This window comes from Astatotilapia calliptera, chromosome 1, assembly GCF_964374335.1.
Source record: "Astatotilapia calliptera chromosome 1, fAstCal68.1, whole genome shotgun sequence".
Classification (NCBI taxonomy): Eukaryota; Metazoa; Chordata; class Actinopteri; order Cichliformes; family Cichlidae; genus Astatotilapia; species Astatotilapia calliptera.
In genome coordinates, this window is record NC_137422.1 from 123,706 (window position 1) to 141,684 (window position 17,979).

Below are 17,979 nucleotides of genomic sequence, written 5' to 3' on the forward strand. Positions count from 1 at the left end.
TTTTCCAGTGTTCCTCCTTCCTGATATTGCTGTCATTCGGAACCGCTACATCGATCACTACGACCGTCTACCACCACTATGTCCAGTTGGTTAGCCACCACCATTTTGTCTGTCTGTATCTGGAAGTCCCACAGGATCTTTCATTCTCCACCACCCTTGGTGGTTCCATGATGGTTCCTCCTCTGAGCTACTAGTTGTTTCGCTGTCAATGTGGATGTCACCCTCACCCTATTCATGTAACAGTTAGTCATGTATCAGTCATCGCTGATACACCATCAATTATTGTCTTTGTTACTATCAGTTATAAAAATGGCAAATCCAGTCAGAAGAGTGGTAGAATTAGTGTCAAATCAAAACTCTGCCATCACCACTGAGTAAACCATTTTCCCCATTCTTATTTATACACTGTGCAGACTGAAGGTGTCCTGTGGCATCAGACACCAAGACGTTGGTAGCAGATTTAAGCACTTTTAAGTATTGGAATTTGGACGATTGGGTTTGCATAGAAAGACTTGTTTTTTCCAACATCCCACAGATGCTCTATGAGATTAATGTCTTTCCAACCACTTTGTCTATAAAGCTTCATGGGATACAAAAGGCCTACCTTTATCAATGTCCCTACATGGTCAATATTTCCTGCTTCCAACACCTTGCTGGATAAAAAAAGAAAGGAAAGAAAAATAGATGGTGATGAAGAAGAAATACTTTATTAATCCCAGTACGATCTGATACACCAAGCTACAGGTACCTTGGTGTTCATCTGAACAATAGACTGGACTGGATTCATAACTCAGACGCCCTCTACAGGAAAGGGCAGAGCAGGCTGTACCTGCTGCGGAGACTCAGGTCGTTTGGAGTGGAGGGCCCACTCCTGAAGAAATTCTATGACTCTGTTGTGGCTTCTGCTATCTTTTATGGCGTGGTCTGCTGGGGCGGCAGCATCTCTGCTGGGGACAGGAAGAGACTGAACAGGGTGATCCGAAGGGCCAGCTCTGTTCTAGGATGCCCTCTGGACCCAGTGGAGGTGGTGAGTGACAGGAGAACGGCGGCTAAGCTGTCATCCCTGATGGACAACATCTCCCACCCCATGCAGCAGACTGTGACAGCACTGAGCAGCTCCTTCAGTGGGAGACTGCGGCACCCACGGTGTGGGACGGAGAGATTTCGCAGGTCTTTCCTCCCCACTGCTGTCAGACTCCATAATAAAGACTTTAACTGATCAAGCACACACATCCATACATATGCAATAATACTAAGTGCAATAATCCTTTCTGTCATCGTTGTATTTTACTCAGTTGTATATAGTATTTGTATTCTATTTTTATCTTATTGTATATTTATTTTATTGTATTCTACTGTATATAGTATTTTATTCTATTCTGTACAGTTGTGTACTGTATTTATTCTTATTGTATTCTAATTTTTGCCTCATAACTTTTGCACTGTCCACTTCCTGCTGTGACAAAACAAATTTCCCACGTGTGGGACTAATAAAGGTTATCTTATCTTATCTTATCTTATCTTATATCCTTGTGTTGGTGTTGTTCCCACATCATCATAATAAATGTTGTTCCAGGTTCAACATTGCAAGTGACCAATCACATTGTTGTGATGTCATACTTTTGCAAGCCAAGCGATTCATTCACAGTGTTGGTCAAGTTACTTGAAAAACGTAATCAGTAACTAATTACTGATTACTTCCCCTTAACAGTAATCCCATTACTTTACTGATTACTTTTTTTCAAAAGTAATTAGTTACTTAGTTACTTTTTAAAAACACGATTTACAACCTGAAGAGGTGATAAAGCGATAGATCTTTCAGCCCAATTCTACTTTTTCTGCATAATTCATCATACAAAATGTAATCAAATGGAAAAGTCTCTTTTTAAAACTTGTTTTATTAGTTTTAATCTTTTAAGTTTATGCATCAAGCAAAAATTTAATTATATGCAACATTCTTTGACTGAAAGAAATTTGCTTAACATTTAAACCTATTTTCTGCACATTCCAGCACTTTTTTTTTTTGTGTGTGTGTGTTTACACTCAGTCTTTCAAATAGATGCAAGTAAAACACAGCAGAAAATAAATAAAATCAAAGACTAGCGGTCCTTTTGCTCTATTTTCACCTGTAAAGCAGGAGTTGGGTAGGCGGAGGTTTACCCTGGTGCAGGTGTTCCGCGGTCAGTGGAAGAGTCCGCGAGTTTCTCTGTGAATTTCCCATTACGTCGTAGCGCACTCGGTGCTTGCTTGGAAGTTTGGGGGGGGGGGGGTTGGCTGTAAAAAGAAGTTTTCTTCCCACGCACAAACGGATGCTAATGTTTTTTTTTTTCACTTTTTTGGAATCAAACTCAAAGTAAGGTCAGTACTTCCACGCTTTAAACGCTGCACGCTCATACTCTCTCCCGCACTCAATATATTGGTCGTGTCCAAATTCATGGGCTGCATCCTCCTGAGGCCGCATTTGTAGACCGATCACGTCACAGTGACGCGCCGAAGGCTGTCCAAATTCGTAGACTCCTCCGAATGCAGCCGACAAATGCGTCCTCCTTTTCCCCGAATTTGAAGGATGGGTCGGGTGTGTCCGTCGTGGCATACCATATCCCAGAATTCATAGCGCGGCCCAGCCAAACTCCAGTTTCCAACAATGGCGGCCGCTACTAAGTTTTAAAATTACTCATACTAATCTTTCTGGGTCACAAAATAAACTTTTAACATATTTTCAGGCGAGAAAGTAGCTGTGTAAACATCAAATATCTGCTCGGTTTATCAAGACATCGCATATTTGCAAAAGTGCTTCGACGTTTTCGGAGACATTTGCTACCCACCAGCTCGACAGCTAGCCGGGAGCTCGAGGGTCACTGATGCGGCCGAGAACGGCACAACTCCCGGCACATCATTTTCAGATCACCGCGGACTTTCGCTGCTCAGGTTAAATGTAATATATAAGTCACTTAGACAACCTAAAAATGTTATTGTTGGGCTTTTTTCTGTGTTTTGTTTGTTCGTGAGTCAATCGGTTTGGCTGAGATTAAAGTTACTAGATTAGATAAAATAAAACTTTATTAATCCCCCGGGTGGGTTCCTCCTTGGTTTTTACACAGCTGACTAAACGTCAAACAGAAAACTGATTAAACAGAAGTATGAGACAGTTGAGAATTTACGCCAGTGTCCTGTTATATTTTAGATAGCAAGGAGCAGACGGCCGAGTTTATTGAACTCCACCGAGACAGCGGTGACGCTAATCAGAAGGCTAGACCGTCCAATTTCACGGCCGTTTACTTCCGGCCTACCCGATCTTCTGAGGACCCGGCCCACGTAGACCACGAAGGCCGGGTCCTCAGGAGGATGCAGCCCATGAATTTGGACACGACCGATATCTACTGTTGATCTGCACACAGCTGTTGTCAAGAACGTCGCACTTGCTTACGTCACTGTCGTGAGACATTCTCACAAAAAAATCATGGTTTTAGTAACGCAGTAACGCAGCGTTCCTACGGGAAAGTAACGGTAATCTAATTACCGTTTTTGCAATAGTAATCCCTTACTTTACTCGTTACTTGAAAAAAGTAATCGGATTACATCTCTGTTCATTCATGAAATTCCAATGTTGCAAGGACAATATGTATAATGCTTACCGTTTATTAAAGAACAGTATCCTGAAATGCAAAGAGTTCAAATTGATGGATCGGCGGACAAAGGCGGTTTCTTTCAAGTTAAGTAGATTTTATTTTTTTAAGGCACTTTTTTCCGAAGTCGCAAAAGTATGACGTCACAACAATGTGATTGGTCACTTGCAATGTTGAACCTGGAACAACATTTATTATGATGATGTGGGAACAACACCGACACATAGTTTTTTCGTTAAAGTAGTACGCATTGGTTTATAATGTTGTGGCCGACTGGTGTATTGTGAGAAATGCAATGCTGAATGTAATAGTTGAGAACACCTGGAATTGGGCAGGGCAATATGGCCAAAAATATTTATCACAATATAATTTAAAAATTTGCGATAATGATATAACTGACTATATTATTGATGCAAGACAAAATACTTTACTCTACAACTTTATTAGTCCAAAAAAACCCATCAATTTATTTTCATTTAAACAAGCAGCTGTTTTTTATCTGCATTAAAGCTATATAAAAATGTAAGAGTGCAAATGCTAATTCCTTGCTGACAGTTTAACCAAAAGACATTTCCAGTGGAAATGGGCTGACATATCCTGAGCCTAACCATGTATAATATCCACAAAAGTTAAAAAGAGGTGCTTTGCAACATGAAACTATAAGGCGCATTAAGCAAAATTTTAAACTCAAGGCTATCAGTCACGCAGTAGAACATGGGAATAGAGCAGCTGCAAGAGAATTTAAAACAGTCAGATAAGTCTAACTTTACTCAACTCATTCTTCTTGCTTCAATCACTTCTGTACCATTGATTCATTAATACTGAATTCTCTCGCAGCTGCTCTATTCCCATGTTCTACTGCGTGACTGATAGCCTTGAGTTTAAAATCCGCTTCATAAGCATGTCTCTTAACAGGTGCCATTTTGGAGTCCTTACACACACACAATATGGTAATATTATGTTGAAGCACAGTATGTATTACTGTGAGGCTCCTGACTACAGTAGCCGTAATGCTCTGACAAGCGGTGGGGCTTTGTAGCTTACCAAAGTCATACAAAAACATTCTTTGATAGATTTTTGAGCGCTGTGTGCCACATAAAATCAGTTGGAGGTCAGTAAGCAGAACCAGAATTCATACATAAGGCGTACCGGATTATAAGGTGCACTGTCAAAGAGAGCCTTATAGTCTGAAAAATACGGTAATAACGACAGCCCGCTTGCATGTTCTACAAAGGAAAAAAAAGTGCTTTGGTGGCTTTCTGATGGACGAAAACCAAACCAGTTCCACATCACTGAAGTTGCATTTCTACAAACCAATTCTGGTTCATCTGTTTCATTCAATGATCCGCTTTTGCCCTTCTCATTCTCCGTCACTCCCATGCTTTTTCCGTCATGTGTGTATGAAAACAAAAGCATTGTGCATGCGCGTTTTACTCATAATCTATTGCAATATTTCATTTTCTTATCATTGCTTAACATTGTACCGGTATTATCATGAAACGTATAATATGGCCCAGCCCTACCTGGAGCAATACTGATCCATTAGTCAAGGAAACGAACTGCAGCCCATATAAATGTGGGTCTGTAGGGTCTACGGACTGCATTTGGTAAAAACACCTCAAATCAAAAGTCCTGAAAAGGAGGAATACTGATTGCGCAAAACATTTGGCACAAGTTTATTTTTTTTAACTTAGCAAACTTAACAAACATATTCATTTTTCTTGATATTTTTTTCAAAAGTTTCAGTGTAGTTAATAAAACTAAAACAGGCCTGACAAAATATTCTCCTCTATATCCGATTATCTGCAGAAACAAGAGTAAAACAGCATCATGTGCTTTGAGACAATAAGTCAAAAGAAAAAAAACATTTTTACAATTATGAATGTTTCCTCCTCATATCACTCAAAAGGGAACTCCAGAGGAGAAGGAATTGCACAAGTACAACAACATGTCATCACCAATTTCTTTGACTTTTTTCTTTTCTTTTTCTTTTTTTTTAATAAGGCACACACGAGCACTCACATACAACATAATCTAAAGAGATTAGCTGCTTTTCCACAAAAAACATAACAAAACCAAAAAAGAGAGGCACTGGAAAAATTGCTCCATCGTACAGTCAATAAAAACAAACTAGAGACTCTTATTAAACTGAATTGTTTTTTAATTGAGTGGTTATTTTACTTATTCTAGAAAAATAGATTTTCTTTTGCTTGTAATAAATTTTAACATTCAAAAATGCTCAGAGGCAACCTTTCTAGTGCCTATTTTGGCAGCACATAGGACATAGGAAACAACAAAACCTTTTGGGCAATCAACGTCAACTACAACGTCAAATGTGAAATTGGAAGCACCAGTGAAGCGCAGTAGACAAGGACTGGACGATGAGCTGTGACGCCACACCAACATGCTAGGGCAAACAGGAAGAGATCTAGAAAAACAAAGAAAAAAATGCACAACAGGGAGACAAACCTTGGTTACACAGTAATGGAACACAGACAGGAGAGAGAAAAGAAACTGACAATAATCACATTTATCATGGTGCTTTACTAAAGTCTAAAAACTCAGTAGCCATTTTCAGGGACAGAGTGAGGATGATGAGCATGTTACTAGAAACTGAGGTGGATGACAACAGCAGATTCACACATATAGAACAGCTATAAATGTGGTGCCAGCACAAAATCAGTGACAACATGCAAACAAACACAGCTAATCATGTAAGGAGACCACAGGGTGTTACGGAGGTAGTACCTTTTTAAGCCTCATCTTTAACATTTTAGTACCTGATGTAACATGCTGCACACATCTTCTATTAAAATCAGCTAACTGGAAAGTGGAACTGATGATGTTCAACATTCATTTAAGTGCATCTGGAAATCTGCATTACTTTAAAAACTTAGAACAAATGTTTGTTGAGACAGGTAGTAGTGGAGGGCAAATCGATCCAAATATCGATTGTATCGATGCCAAGTCGGCATCTGTATCGGATCGATACTGGCCTGGTGAGATCGATTCTTTACTTTAAGTTCTGCTTGTTTGCAATGCTGTGGTTTCGGCAAAGACAAAACAGCCAGGTCGCTGGACTCGCCGCTGCTGTGTCAGCTCCACTTCACCCCTCTTGTGTTTAGATGTTGGGCCGTCACGTGACATGGCTTAGACGCTTTGGGGGTTGTTGTTGTTTACATATTATTTATATTTTCACCAGTTGTTTTTTTTGTTGTTGGGAATTTTAATTGTAATTTTTGTATTATTATTTCTCAACAGTACTTGTTTGTTTTAATTTGTTAACTGGTTTGCGTTCACTTTTTAATTAAAGATTTTTCTAAAAAAAAAAAAAAAGTGATAATATTAATTTTATATTAGCATTTTCTATTTAATTATTTAATCTATTTAATTATAAACTTTGTCCAAATTATGTCCTGGGTTTTAGCTATTTTAATAATAAAAAACTATAATCACAAAAAACACTTAAAGTCAAGGTAATTAATTGAGATTTAGCAATTCAATGACGCATCCACTTTATTTGTTGAAAAGTATCGGTACGAGCGATACTGGCCCGTATTTCCTTGGTATGGGATTGATACCAAAATATGCAGTATCGCACACCACTAACAGTTAGTGGTTTTATTCATAGGGATGTAGCCAAATTCCTTCGTTAGTCTGCCTGACTATCGATCCCGCTTATCAACTCTTGCAATTTTGAAACTGAAACCAGCTGATTTCAGTTCATGTGTCGTCGGAGGAAAATAGTGGCACAGCTCCAGCGTGGACATGGACATTTCTTTTATTTTTATTGCTCAAAAGTACGAGAAGTGGAGACTGCTCCAGGACAGAAACAACTCTGAACACAACTTGGGCTCTTCACAAGCATCTGCATAGACAGCATCTAAAACTAAGTTGGGTTATGTTAAAGCTGAGTAAAATGCCGACCACAGCCCAGGGCAGTGATAAAGTGAGCTGTCATTTGTGGCAAAGCCAGCCGCTGCTGAACTTCAACAGGTACCAAACTGTTTCTAAAGTAGAATCACTGTGGTGGTCGCTTTGAAGTCTCTTTGTGCTGGTTTTCATCTTTGTTTGGTGTTGCTGGCTTTGGTGTTTATACCTAAATACTAAGAGAACAATCATGTGTGTCCTGTCAATTCCTCTCTCTATTTATTCATTTGAAGATTCAAGAACGTTGAACATTAATTTCCGTAAAATATGAAAATGTAACTGCATCTGTCCTGTGAGTGCTCAGGCCTATCTTTCTGTCACAGTTCTTAATTATCCTAGCCATGAGCACAGTTTTAATCCAGACTAATTGAATAAGGCCTTCTTGAAACATTTTAGTAAAAATTATTAAGATGGATGTGACATTCACATTAATTATACCTCTGGATCAAGTTAGGCATGATTTCCATGCCTTTATTGGAATAAACTAGTTATCTTGCATTCTATCTTACAGTTCTACCTTGTTTCTGATAGTTCAGTTTCTAATTTACTCAGCGTTATAAAGTCTGGTATTTGCATAGTGCTAAACTAACACTGGATGAACTGATTGTAGAAGCCCATACTCCTAACTGCTATAGATTCAAATAGCTGTTCAAAAACTATTCTAATCAAACCAGTGAACCATATGTCTGTGTAGGTTCTTAGTCATCCAGGTCATGCACAAGGGCAACCTAGACAATATTTGGCAGGTGATTTAAATTTTTTTAAATAAATTAAAAAAAAAATTTCAATTAATGACTGAGAGCCCAGAGTATTATCACATTGTGTGAGGTCTGATCTCTCATACGTTAAGGGCCCTCTCCTCAAAGGACACATTCAGATAGATCCTTTTAAGACGAAAGAGCTAAACAAATGGGGACGAAAAATGGAGTGAAATGAGGCACGTCCAGTTCTTTTATAAGGTTACATTCTCAATACATAGTTAACTGCCACCATGTAAATGCATACAATACATCAATGTACTTTTATTATAGATTTGTATTTTGACAATAACACATACTCGTGTCCCCCAGGCTCTCTGCCTTATTATTTACAAATAATAGGCATGACTTTAAAATGCCAAGTCTTAGCCTTTCATTTGAGAATTCAGTAATATACTATACCTAGTCCAATTAGACAGTACATGACAGTCCTAAAGGACAGAGCCCAGGGAACACAAAGATGTGGAAGTGCCCAAACAGTTACTCTCTAGGGCAGGAGTAGGGAACCTAGAACTGCAGGACACCGGCTCTCGAAACCTGGAGTTCACTACCCCTGCTCTAGGACGTAACTTATAGCAGAAAAGCTGATCAAGCTATGCTAAACAAATGTTTTTCCTTTAATATGGAACTTCCTTGTCTTGAAAGACTTTAAACACTGATGAAATACGTGGGTACCCTGGATGTATTAATACTCCCCATGGTAGCCCCTCTGCAAATAATTCAGTTTTGAACGTATCCTTGGTATTATTTTTAAATTATTATTAATATTCTAGCAAAAGTATCGGATGGATCCTTCATATACAGCTCGTGCCACAATGTCATGTAATACACACCAGCAAAAGGAAACAACGTTCAACAGGCAAGTCTAGGACACACACCAAGAGATGAAGTGAGGTGGCAGATTCCACATTTTCTTCATAATTTCCCATCAGATAAATATTTAAATAATAATAGTTCCCCAAGACTTACAGAAAGTATAAAATCTCTATGAAAATAGAAAAAGCATTACGATTAAAATATATATCTCAACATTTATCTTCCTTCCTAGCTCTATGTACAACGAAACATGCAAAAAACAAAAACACAATATAATTTCCTGGCATTTCAGAGAGCTGCCAGGACAATCTTGCACAATATATAGAAAGTCTCTAGCCCTTGAGGTCAGCTAGCTGATAGCTATCATGAAAAGGGAGGGCTGGTGGAAAACTAAACTAAAACAAAATGTAGTAATGAAAACCATCATGTTCACATTGCACAGAATTTTAAGCAACTGAAAGAAGTCATTCAACTTTGGATTTATTGTGAAAGTTGGGGTTATTGCTTGTTAAAGTTGACAGTTAAGCTTCATAGATCACATCAGCTCAGTCCCTGATGTTTCACCCAGGTTGATCTACATCTCAACTGCATGTTTTATTAAATGTACTGATTATACATGAAGTATAATTCCATATCAAGTATAATTGGTCATTGTTTCTACACTACACTACACTCACCCCCTGAGGCCTCTCAATTAGTGTTCACCATAAAACTGTTGCTGTTGACAAACAACAGATGTAATATAATCAAACATGAAAGTGACTCGATTACGGCTATGTCCACACGTACCCGGGTATTTTTGAAAACGCAGATTTTTCTATGCGTTTGCACCTTTCGTCCACACGTAAACGCCGTTTTTGGTCACTGAAAACTGAGATTTTTAAAAACTCCGGCCAGGGTGGATATTTTTGAAAACTCCGTTTTTGCATTTACGTGTGGACGAGAAAAACTGAGAAAATGCAGAAAACGCAGCGTCAAAGGTGTGCGCCTTTGACGTCACACTGTGCGCCACGTTATTGTTTCGGTGAAATGAATTTCTACAATACTGTTAATTGTTCTCTCTGCAGTGTTTAAATGCTCACATATATACACAGTTACTGTCCCTCCACACATACGACTCGGTTCTGCTTCTATGCCCCAGCTTTGTTTACTTTTTCCCACCGAGGCTTCTAGACTTCTGATTGGCCAACATTTCTGCACGGTTAGGAATATGTCGCCACCTGTTGCTTTGGCATGTTCCTAGCAGTGTTTTCCTTCATTTCTACCTTTACGTGTGGACGGGATTATTTTTTAAAACGAAAACGGAAAATCTGTGTTTTCAAAAATACCTGTGTACGTGTGGACGTAGCCTAAAAGTAATGCTAAAACGGAATACAGTCTTGCCAGCGCACAAAAATCACAGGTACTCTTTCAAAATGCCAGAGAAAAGGGTAGAACAACAACAGGCTTGTTAAGTTTTGCAGAAATCAGTGATTTAACACACACGCATACACATGCGAAAACACTTAAGTCCAAATGCCAGTTGCACGTACTGGTGGTGCTCCACCTTGACAATCTGATCTTCTGTGCCTACCCTGACAAATAAGTCTGATAAACAATACAGGTGTCTATCACTATTTGGTCTCCATTTCAAGCGATAGCAGGGAAAACCACATCAAATAGAGATTTGTCTTTCCCATTTGCTGCCTGGTTTTTAACATTAAATGTGTCAAAGAGGAAGAAGGTGAACAGGAAGTGGCAACAGAGAGATTTGGCATCTGATAGTCAGCATGCAACATTTCTTGACAAATGACTCATATGTGTTACTTTCTACCACAGCAAACTAACACAACTGCTTCTCTTTTTTGTTAAAAAGAAAAAGTGCATACACCACAAAAGAACATGGGGAGAATCCAGGCTAGTGTCAAAACTTGTCATGTAGCTTCACGTCTGTCTTTGTCCTGACATGTTTTCTAATGGCCACGAGGAGCAGTGAAGCAGCCCTGTAGCACACAGACAAGTTTCTGAGTGCATCAGTCTCAGCTGGTTATTCACACTACACTTACCATAACACCACCCTGCCTAACTAAGCCTGTAGTGTCTCAGCTCCTTCAGTAGGGCTTGCTGTCATTCTTTGAGCGCTTCAGCTGCACCTTCAGCCTTTTCATTCCAATCTGGAAACCATTCATTGCCTGGATGGCTGCCTGTGATGACACTGGGTTGTCGTAGCTCACAAAGCCTAGAGAAGAAAGAAACACTAAGAGCAGCTCAAGGCAGCTTGCAGTAGGTATTTTCAATGTGCGGAAGAAAACCAATTGTTGCAAATAAAACATATTTATATGCATACATACGTATATACATATACACATACATATATATATATATATATATATATATATATATATATATATATATGTATACGTATATACATATATACATATATATATATACATACATATAAAAAAAAACACCCAGCACGCCCCTGCGGGCGGTTTATCCTTCAAGCTCGGGTCCTCTACCAGAGGCCTGGGAGCTTGAGGGTCCTGCGCAGTATCTTAGCTGTTCCCAGGACTGCGCTCTTCTGGACAGAGATCTCCGATGTTATTCCCGGGATCTGCTGGAGCCACTCGCCTAGCTTGGGAGTCACCGCACCTAGTGCTCCGATTACCACGGGGACCACCGTTACCTTCACCCTCCACATCCTCTCGAGCTCTTCTCTGAGCCCTTGGTATTTCTCCAGCTTCTCGTGTTCCTTCTTTCTGATATTGCTGTCATTCGGAACCGCTACATCGATCACTACGGCCGTCTTCTTCTGTTTGTCTACCACCACTATGTCCGGTTGGTTAGCCACCACCATTTTGTCCGTCTGTATCTGGAAGTCCCACAGGATCTTAGCTCGGTCATTCTCCACCACCCTTGGGGGCATCTCCCATTTTGACCTCGGGACTTCCAGGTTATACTCGGCACAGATGTTCCTGTACACTATGCCGGCCACTTGGTTATGGCGTTCCATGTATGCCTTGCCTGCTAGCATCTTGCACCCTGCTGTTATGTGCTGGATTGTCTCTGGGGCATCTTTACACAGCCTGCACCTGGGGTCTTGCCTGGTGTGATAGACCCCAGCCTCTATGGATCTTGTACTCAGAGCTTGTTCTTGTGCTGCCATGATTAGTGCCTCTGTGCTGTCTTTCAGTCCAGCTTTGTCCAGCCACTGGTAGGATTTCTGGATATCAGCCACCTCCTCTATCTGCCGGTGGTACATACCGTGCAGGGGCCTGTCCTTCCATGATGGTTCCTCGTCTCCCTCCTCTTTCTTGGGTTTCTGCTGCCTGAGGTATTCACTGAGCACTCGGTCAGTTGGGGCCATCTTCCCAATGTATTCTTGGATGTTCCTTGTCTCATCCTGGACTGTGGTGCTGACACTCACCAGTCCCCGGCCCCCTTCCTTCCGCTTAGCGTACAGCCTCAGGGTGCTGGACTTGGGGTGAAACCCTCCATGCATGGTCAGGAGCTTTCTTGTCTTTATGTCAGTGGCTTCTATCTCCTCCTTTGGCCAGCCTATTACCCCAGCAGGGTACCTGATCACGGGCAGGGCGTATGTGTTGATGGCCCGGATCTTGTTCTTACCATTCAGCTGACTCCTCAGGACTTGCCTGACCCTCTGCAGGTACTTGGTGGTTGCAGCCTTTCTAGCGGCCTCTTCATGGTTCCCATTTGCCTGCGGGATCCCCAGGTACTTGTAACTGTCCTCTATGTCTGCAATGTTGCCTTCTGGTAGTTCAATCCCCTCAGTTCTGACTACCTTCCCTCTCTTTGTTACCATCCGACTACACTTCTCCAGTCCGAACGACATTCCAATGTCATTGCTGTATAGCCTGGTAGTGTGGATCAGTGAATCGATGTCTCGTTCACTCTTGGCATACAGCTTGATGTCATCCATGTACAGGAGGTGGCTGACAACTGCTCCGTTCCGTAGTCGGTATCCGTAGCCAGTCTTGTTAATGATCTCACTGAGGGGGTTCAGGCCTATGCAGAACAGCAGTGGGGACAGAGCATCTCCTTGGTAGATCCCGCACTTGATGGTAACTTGTGCTATGGGCTTGGAGTTGGCCTCTAGTGTTGTACGCCACATCCCCATTGAGTTCCTGATGAAGGCTCTTAGGGTCCCATTGATCTTGTACAATTCTAGGCATTCCAGTATCCAGCTGTGGGGCATTGAGTCATAGGCCTTCTTGTAATCAATCCAGGCAGTGCACAGGTTGGTCAGTCTGGTCTTGCAGTCTCGGCTGATTGTTCTGTCTACCAGTAGCTGGTGTTTTGCACCTCTGGTATTCTTGCCAATTCCTTTCTGTGTCCCGCTCATGTATTGACCCATGTGCCTGTTCATCTTAGCCGATATGATGCCTGACAGGAGCTTCCATGTAGTACTGAGGCAGGTTATTGGTCGGTAGTTGGAGGGGACCGGTCCCTTCTTGGGGTCCTTGGGGATCAGGACCGTCCGGCCTTCAGTTAGCCATTCCGGGTGTCTCTCGTTAACTAGCAGCTGGTTCATTTGTGCTGCCAGACGCTCGTGGAGTGCAGTCAGCTTCTTCAGCCAGTAGGCGTGAACCATGTCGGGCCCTGGTGCTGTCCAACTCTTCATACTGGAGACCCTTTCTTGGATATCTGCCACTGTGATGGTTACTGGACCCTGTTCAGGGAGGTCGCTGTGGTCTGCCCTCAGATCCACTAGCCACTGTGCATTGCCGTTATGGGTTGCATCCTTCTCCCATATGCTCTTCCAGTATTGCTCCGTCTCCAGCCTTGGTGGTGCTGTTCTCTTATTGTTCCCTTGCCACTGAGAGTACACCTTTGCTGGTTCTGTGGAGAACAGCTGGTTTATTCTCCTGCCTTCTATCTCTCTGGTGTACCTCCTCAAGCGGCTGGCCAAGGCTGTGAGTCTTTGCTTGGCAGTTTCCAAGGCCTCAGGTATGGACAGCTTGCTGTATTTCTTAGGCACCTTATTTGTCGCACCTTTCTGCAACTCCGTTAGTTGGCTAACCTCCCTCCGTGCTACTTTGATCTTGCCCTCTAGCCTCCTTCTCCATGGAGGGTACTGCCCCTTGTGGCTGTTCAACTTGTAACCAAGCATCTCACTGATCACTGCTGCCGTATTGTAGATCAGCTTGTTAGTGTCGGTAATTGTGGTTGTAGGTATTGCCCGTAGTGCTGCATTAACATCATCTAGCAGACCTTCTGAGGGTACTTCACGTAATCTTGGTAACCGGCTACGGGGGATCCAGGTTTCAAGCTTGGCCATGATCCTATTTTTCAGGTCAGTTCCTCTCGCACTCAACGATCCTTCTCCTATCGCACTTGGGGCTATGTACCCAATCTCGGGTGGGGGTGATGATATCTCCCCCCTGACCTGGCGTCCTGACTCCTCCTTGCCGTAGCATTTGTGTTGTACCTCGTCAATCTCTAGCTGTGAGAGCAGTCCCTTCTTTCGAATGTTGGAACACTGAGCTACTAGTTGTTTCGCCGTCATTGTGGATGTTGGGTATCGAAGAATCCATAGGTCCCTCATCCTATTCATGTAGCCCCTTCCGCCGGGGTTACTTGCGTAGTAGCATTCCAACAACGCCCTGTTTTCGTCCCTTGCCCACCGATGCCTTCTTGTTCCAGTAGCCCACTTTTCGTCAGGGTGCCCTGGTTCCTCAACACCTGACGCGGACCTTGTTGATCCGGGCGACGTCCGAGCCGGCATGCCTTCATATTTATCTGTCTCGCTCATGTCTGCGGTAGGCTTGCTTAGCATAGGGGGTCTAGCCTTAGGACCCTTACTGGATACAGACGCCCCAGGCAGGAATCGAACTTGCGATCCTCTGTTCCAAAGGCGTGTAGTTTAACCACTACGCTATCCAGCTGCTACATATATATATATATACATACATATACATACATATATACATACATATATATATATATATATATATGTGTGTGTGTATATGTGTATATTTATATGTATATATATGTATATATATATAAAAACGTACATGAACTCACCAAAACATTTGCTGAGGTTAGTCTGTTTGTCAATGAAGACTTTTGCAGAGATTACATTTCCAAAGGGCATAAACATCTGGAGCAGATCCTGATCTCCAAACTCCTGGGGCAGGTGGTAAATGAACAAATTCGCACCTTCTGGACCTGCCAAACAAAGAAAATTATACAAGTATAAAACACAGTAATATTCTAACAGGACTATCATTATGAATTCACGTAGCTTTTAAAAATAGAGTCACATTTTTTGTATTCATGCAAAGAAAAAAAAATCTGATTGACAGACTGTAACAAACTGTTTAATCGAGTCATGCAGAGCCTGGTTAACAGATTCTTAAAAGTTTTTAATAATATGGTTCAGAGCTGCTTTTTAACAGATTCTTGTGTTTTACAAAACATATATGCACTGCTTCTAAAAACACAAACACTGGCTGCACATCTCCAGAGACAAGCTCATAGCCAACCTGATTTTGTTTACTTTGTCTTATTTGACAGTTTCCATAACACAAAAATGCGATATCAGAACTTCTCTGCAGCCCAGCAGCTTCCTAATAAACTGACCAACTGCAATTTTTAGTCTCATTCCAGCGTGTGTCACAAAAGAAAAAAAAACAGGCCACTTAGAAAATTATCTGTAAATAAGAACAAGTACACTGTGAATTCAGCTGCATTATAAGAAATGAAAATTTCACATAAAGCAGAAAAAGCACTGAAAAAGCAGTCCATATACACTAACGGTCAAACGTTTTAGAGCACTCCAATTTTTCCAGCTATTTATTGCAGTTCAAGTCGTTCAAGTTCAGTGATTAGCTTGAAATGGTACAAAGGTAAGTGGTGAACTGCCAAGGTTAAAACAAAAGGTAAGGTTAGCCAAAACCAAAAAATAATGTACATTTCAGAATTATACAAAAGGCCTGTTTTTTAGGGAACACAAAATGGGTGTCAGTGAATACAGTTTCCTTCACACTTAAAAGGAAGAAACTTTGACTGGAAGAGGTTTGGGAGACCGAAAGCCACAACTGAATCAGAGTACACGTTTCTGAGAGTTATCACAGGCGGCTCACAGGACAACAGCTTCAAGCACAGCTTAATAGTGGTTGTAGTAAGCGAGTCTCAGTTTCAACTACGAAGACTCCTTTCATTTCAGAGTGCAATGAGACGTTAAACTGCATAATTTTCGATTGGAATTGGAAAAATTGAGGTGTTATAAAAACCTTGACCGGTAGTAATAATAATAATGGATTGGATTTATATAGCGCTTCTCAAGGCACCCAAAGCACTTTACAATACCACTATTCATTCACTCTCACATTCATACACTGGTGGAGGCAAGCTACGGTTGTAGCCACAGCTGCCCTGGGGCAGACTGACAGAAGCGAGGCTGCCATATCGCACCATCGGCCCCTCTGGCCAACACCAGTAGGCAAGTAGGGTAAAGTGTCTTGCCCAGGGACACAACGACCAGGACAGAGAGCCCAGGGATCGAACCGGCGACCTTCCGGTTACAGATGCGATTCCCAACCCCCTGAGCCACAGTTGCCATAAGTAGTGTACTTTCATGTTTCAAAAAAGACACATTGAAATCTTGAAATTTCAACACAAATTTGAAATTGTGCGCATACTTTGCCACTCCAGAGTTTCACACTTATAGTTATTTTTTACTATAAGTTGAGCTGTTGACATGATGAGCCAAGGTTATTTTAGAGAGATAGTTACATCTTACTAGTGCAGCACCCAGTCATGGCTGATGCAGCATAATAAAATAAGACAAAACCCTTATCAGAAAGTGACATTAAAACACACTACACACATCTCTTAACAACTTAACAGTTAGTTGTAGCTAAACAGCAATTTTTATTTAAAGGCATACTCAGTGTTTCACACACCATATTCAGAAAATGTGAGAGATAAAATGCACTCCAAAAATCTAAAACTGTAAGGGAGGATTGTCACAGAAAACATGTAATGACAATAACATAATTGTTGATAATTGTTGATGTCCTTCTGCTCTTGCTCTTGACGAAGGCGGTCGCACTTTTCTCCTCTCGTCCTCCTCTCCCTTAGCTTCCCTGCTTAGCCTCTTATGTCCTTGTCTAGTCTCGTGTTTTTTTATTACTTTTCCCTGGAACACTCTCTCACAGTCTGTTCTCTAAAACCTAAAAGAGGAATTATGGATTGGATCAACTGGTCCCTAAATGCAATTGACACCCCTTTCTCAACGAGAAGTCTGGGCTTGGGTGAGCCTGAGTGCTGAAGATATCTACCTATTCGGAACCATGGTAACAGGGTTCTGGCTGATCGGAGCTGGCTTGGCCCTGACTTATCAAAGAATTAAGGAAGCGGAACCGGCTGTTCAAACCCCCACAAGGCTGCCCGCTGGGATTGAAACGACGGGACGAGGCGTGAGTTTCTCAAAATGGGCTCATTGAGTGCAGCACGGATAAGATCTTTGAGAGGCTACGGCTGCCGTGAATACTCAGAATAAGACCTCTGACTGCAGACTGGATACATCTCGGAAGGGCTCGCTCGGAATAACATCTCTGTGCGCAAATCGGATGACATCTCGGGGAGGCACACTGTGGTGAGTTCTCAGAATCAGCTCCTTGAGCACAAGAAATGACAACATCACAGAGCGCAAGTATGGCGAAGCTTGCGGCTCTTCAACGGGAGAGTGAGAGACCAGTGTTGGACTGTAGAACTGCTTTGAAATTCATATGAGCTGTTCGCACTAAAGTATAAACCACCATCACTTCATGCGGAGACCCCTTTGGCGCCAGCTGCGGTCTCAAGGCTGGAGCTGAACAATAACACCCTGATAACGACTGTGT

The 17,979-nt window shown here is 41.7% G+C and overlaps 1 protein-coding gene across 21 annotated transcripts in view; it reads right to left on the reverse strand.

The window, feature by feature from the left end:
- Positions 1-5,278: 5,278 nt before the first annotated feature.
- Positions 5,279-17,979, reverse strand: part of celf1 (cugbp, Elav-like family member 1) — a 55,601-nt gene continuing 42,900 nt past the window's right edge. For 19 of the 21 annotated variants that reach the window (XM_080302566.1, XM_080302829.1, XM_026156258.2 and 16 more), the window contains 3 exons: positions 15,155-15,298; positions 11,176-11,348; positions 5,279-6,054 (listed from right to left, as the gene is read on the reverse strand). In XM_080302566.1, coding sequence (XP_080158692.1) covers positions 11,221-11,348; positions 15,155-15,298 — 272 coding nt within the window. In that variant the 3' untranslated portion in view covers positions 5,279-6,054; positions 11,176-11,220. The remainder of the gene's footprint in view (positions 6,055-11,175; positions 11,349-15,154; positions 15,299-17,979) is intronic. The other 2 variants (XM_080300057.1, XM_080302297.1) reach the window with 2 other exon arrangements.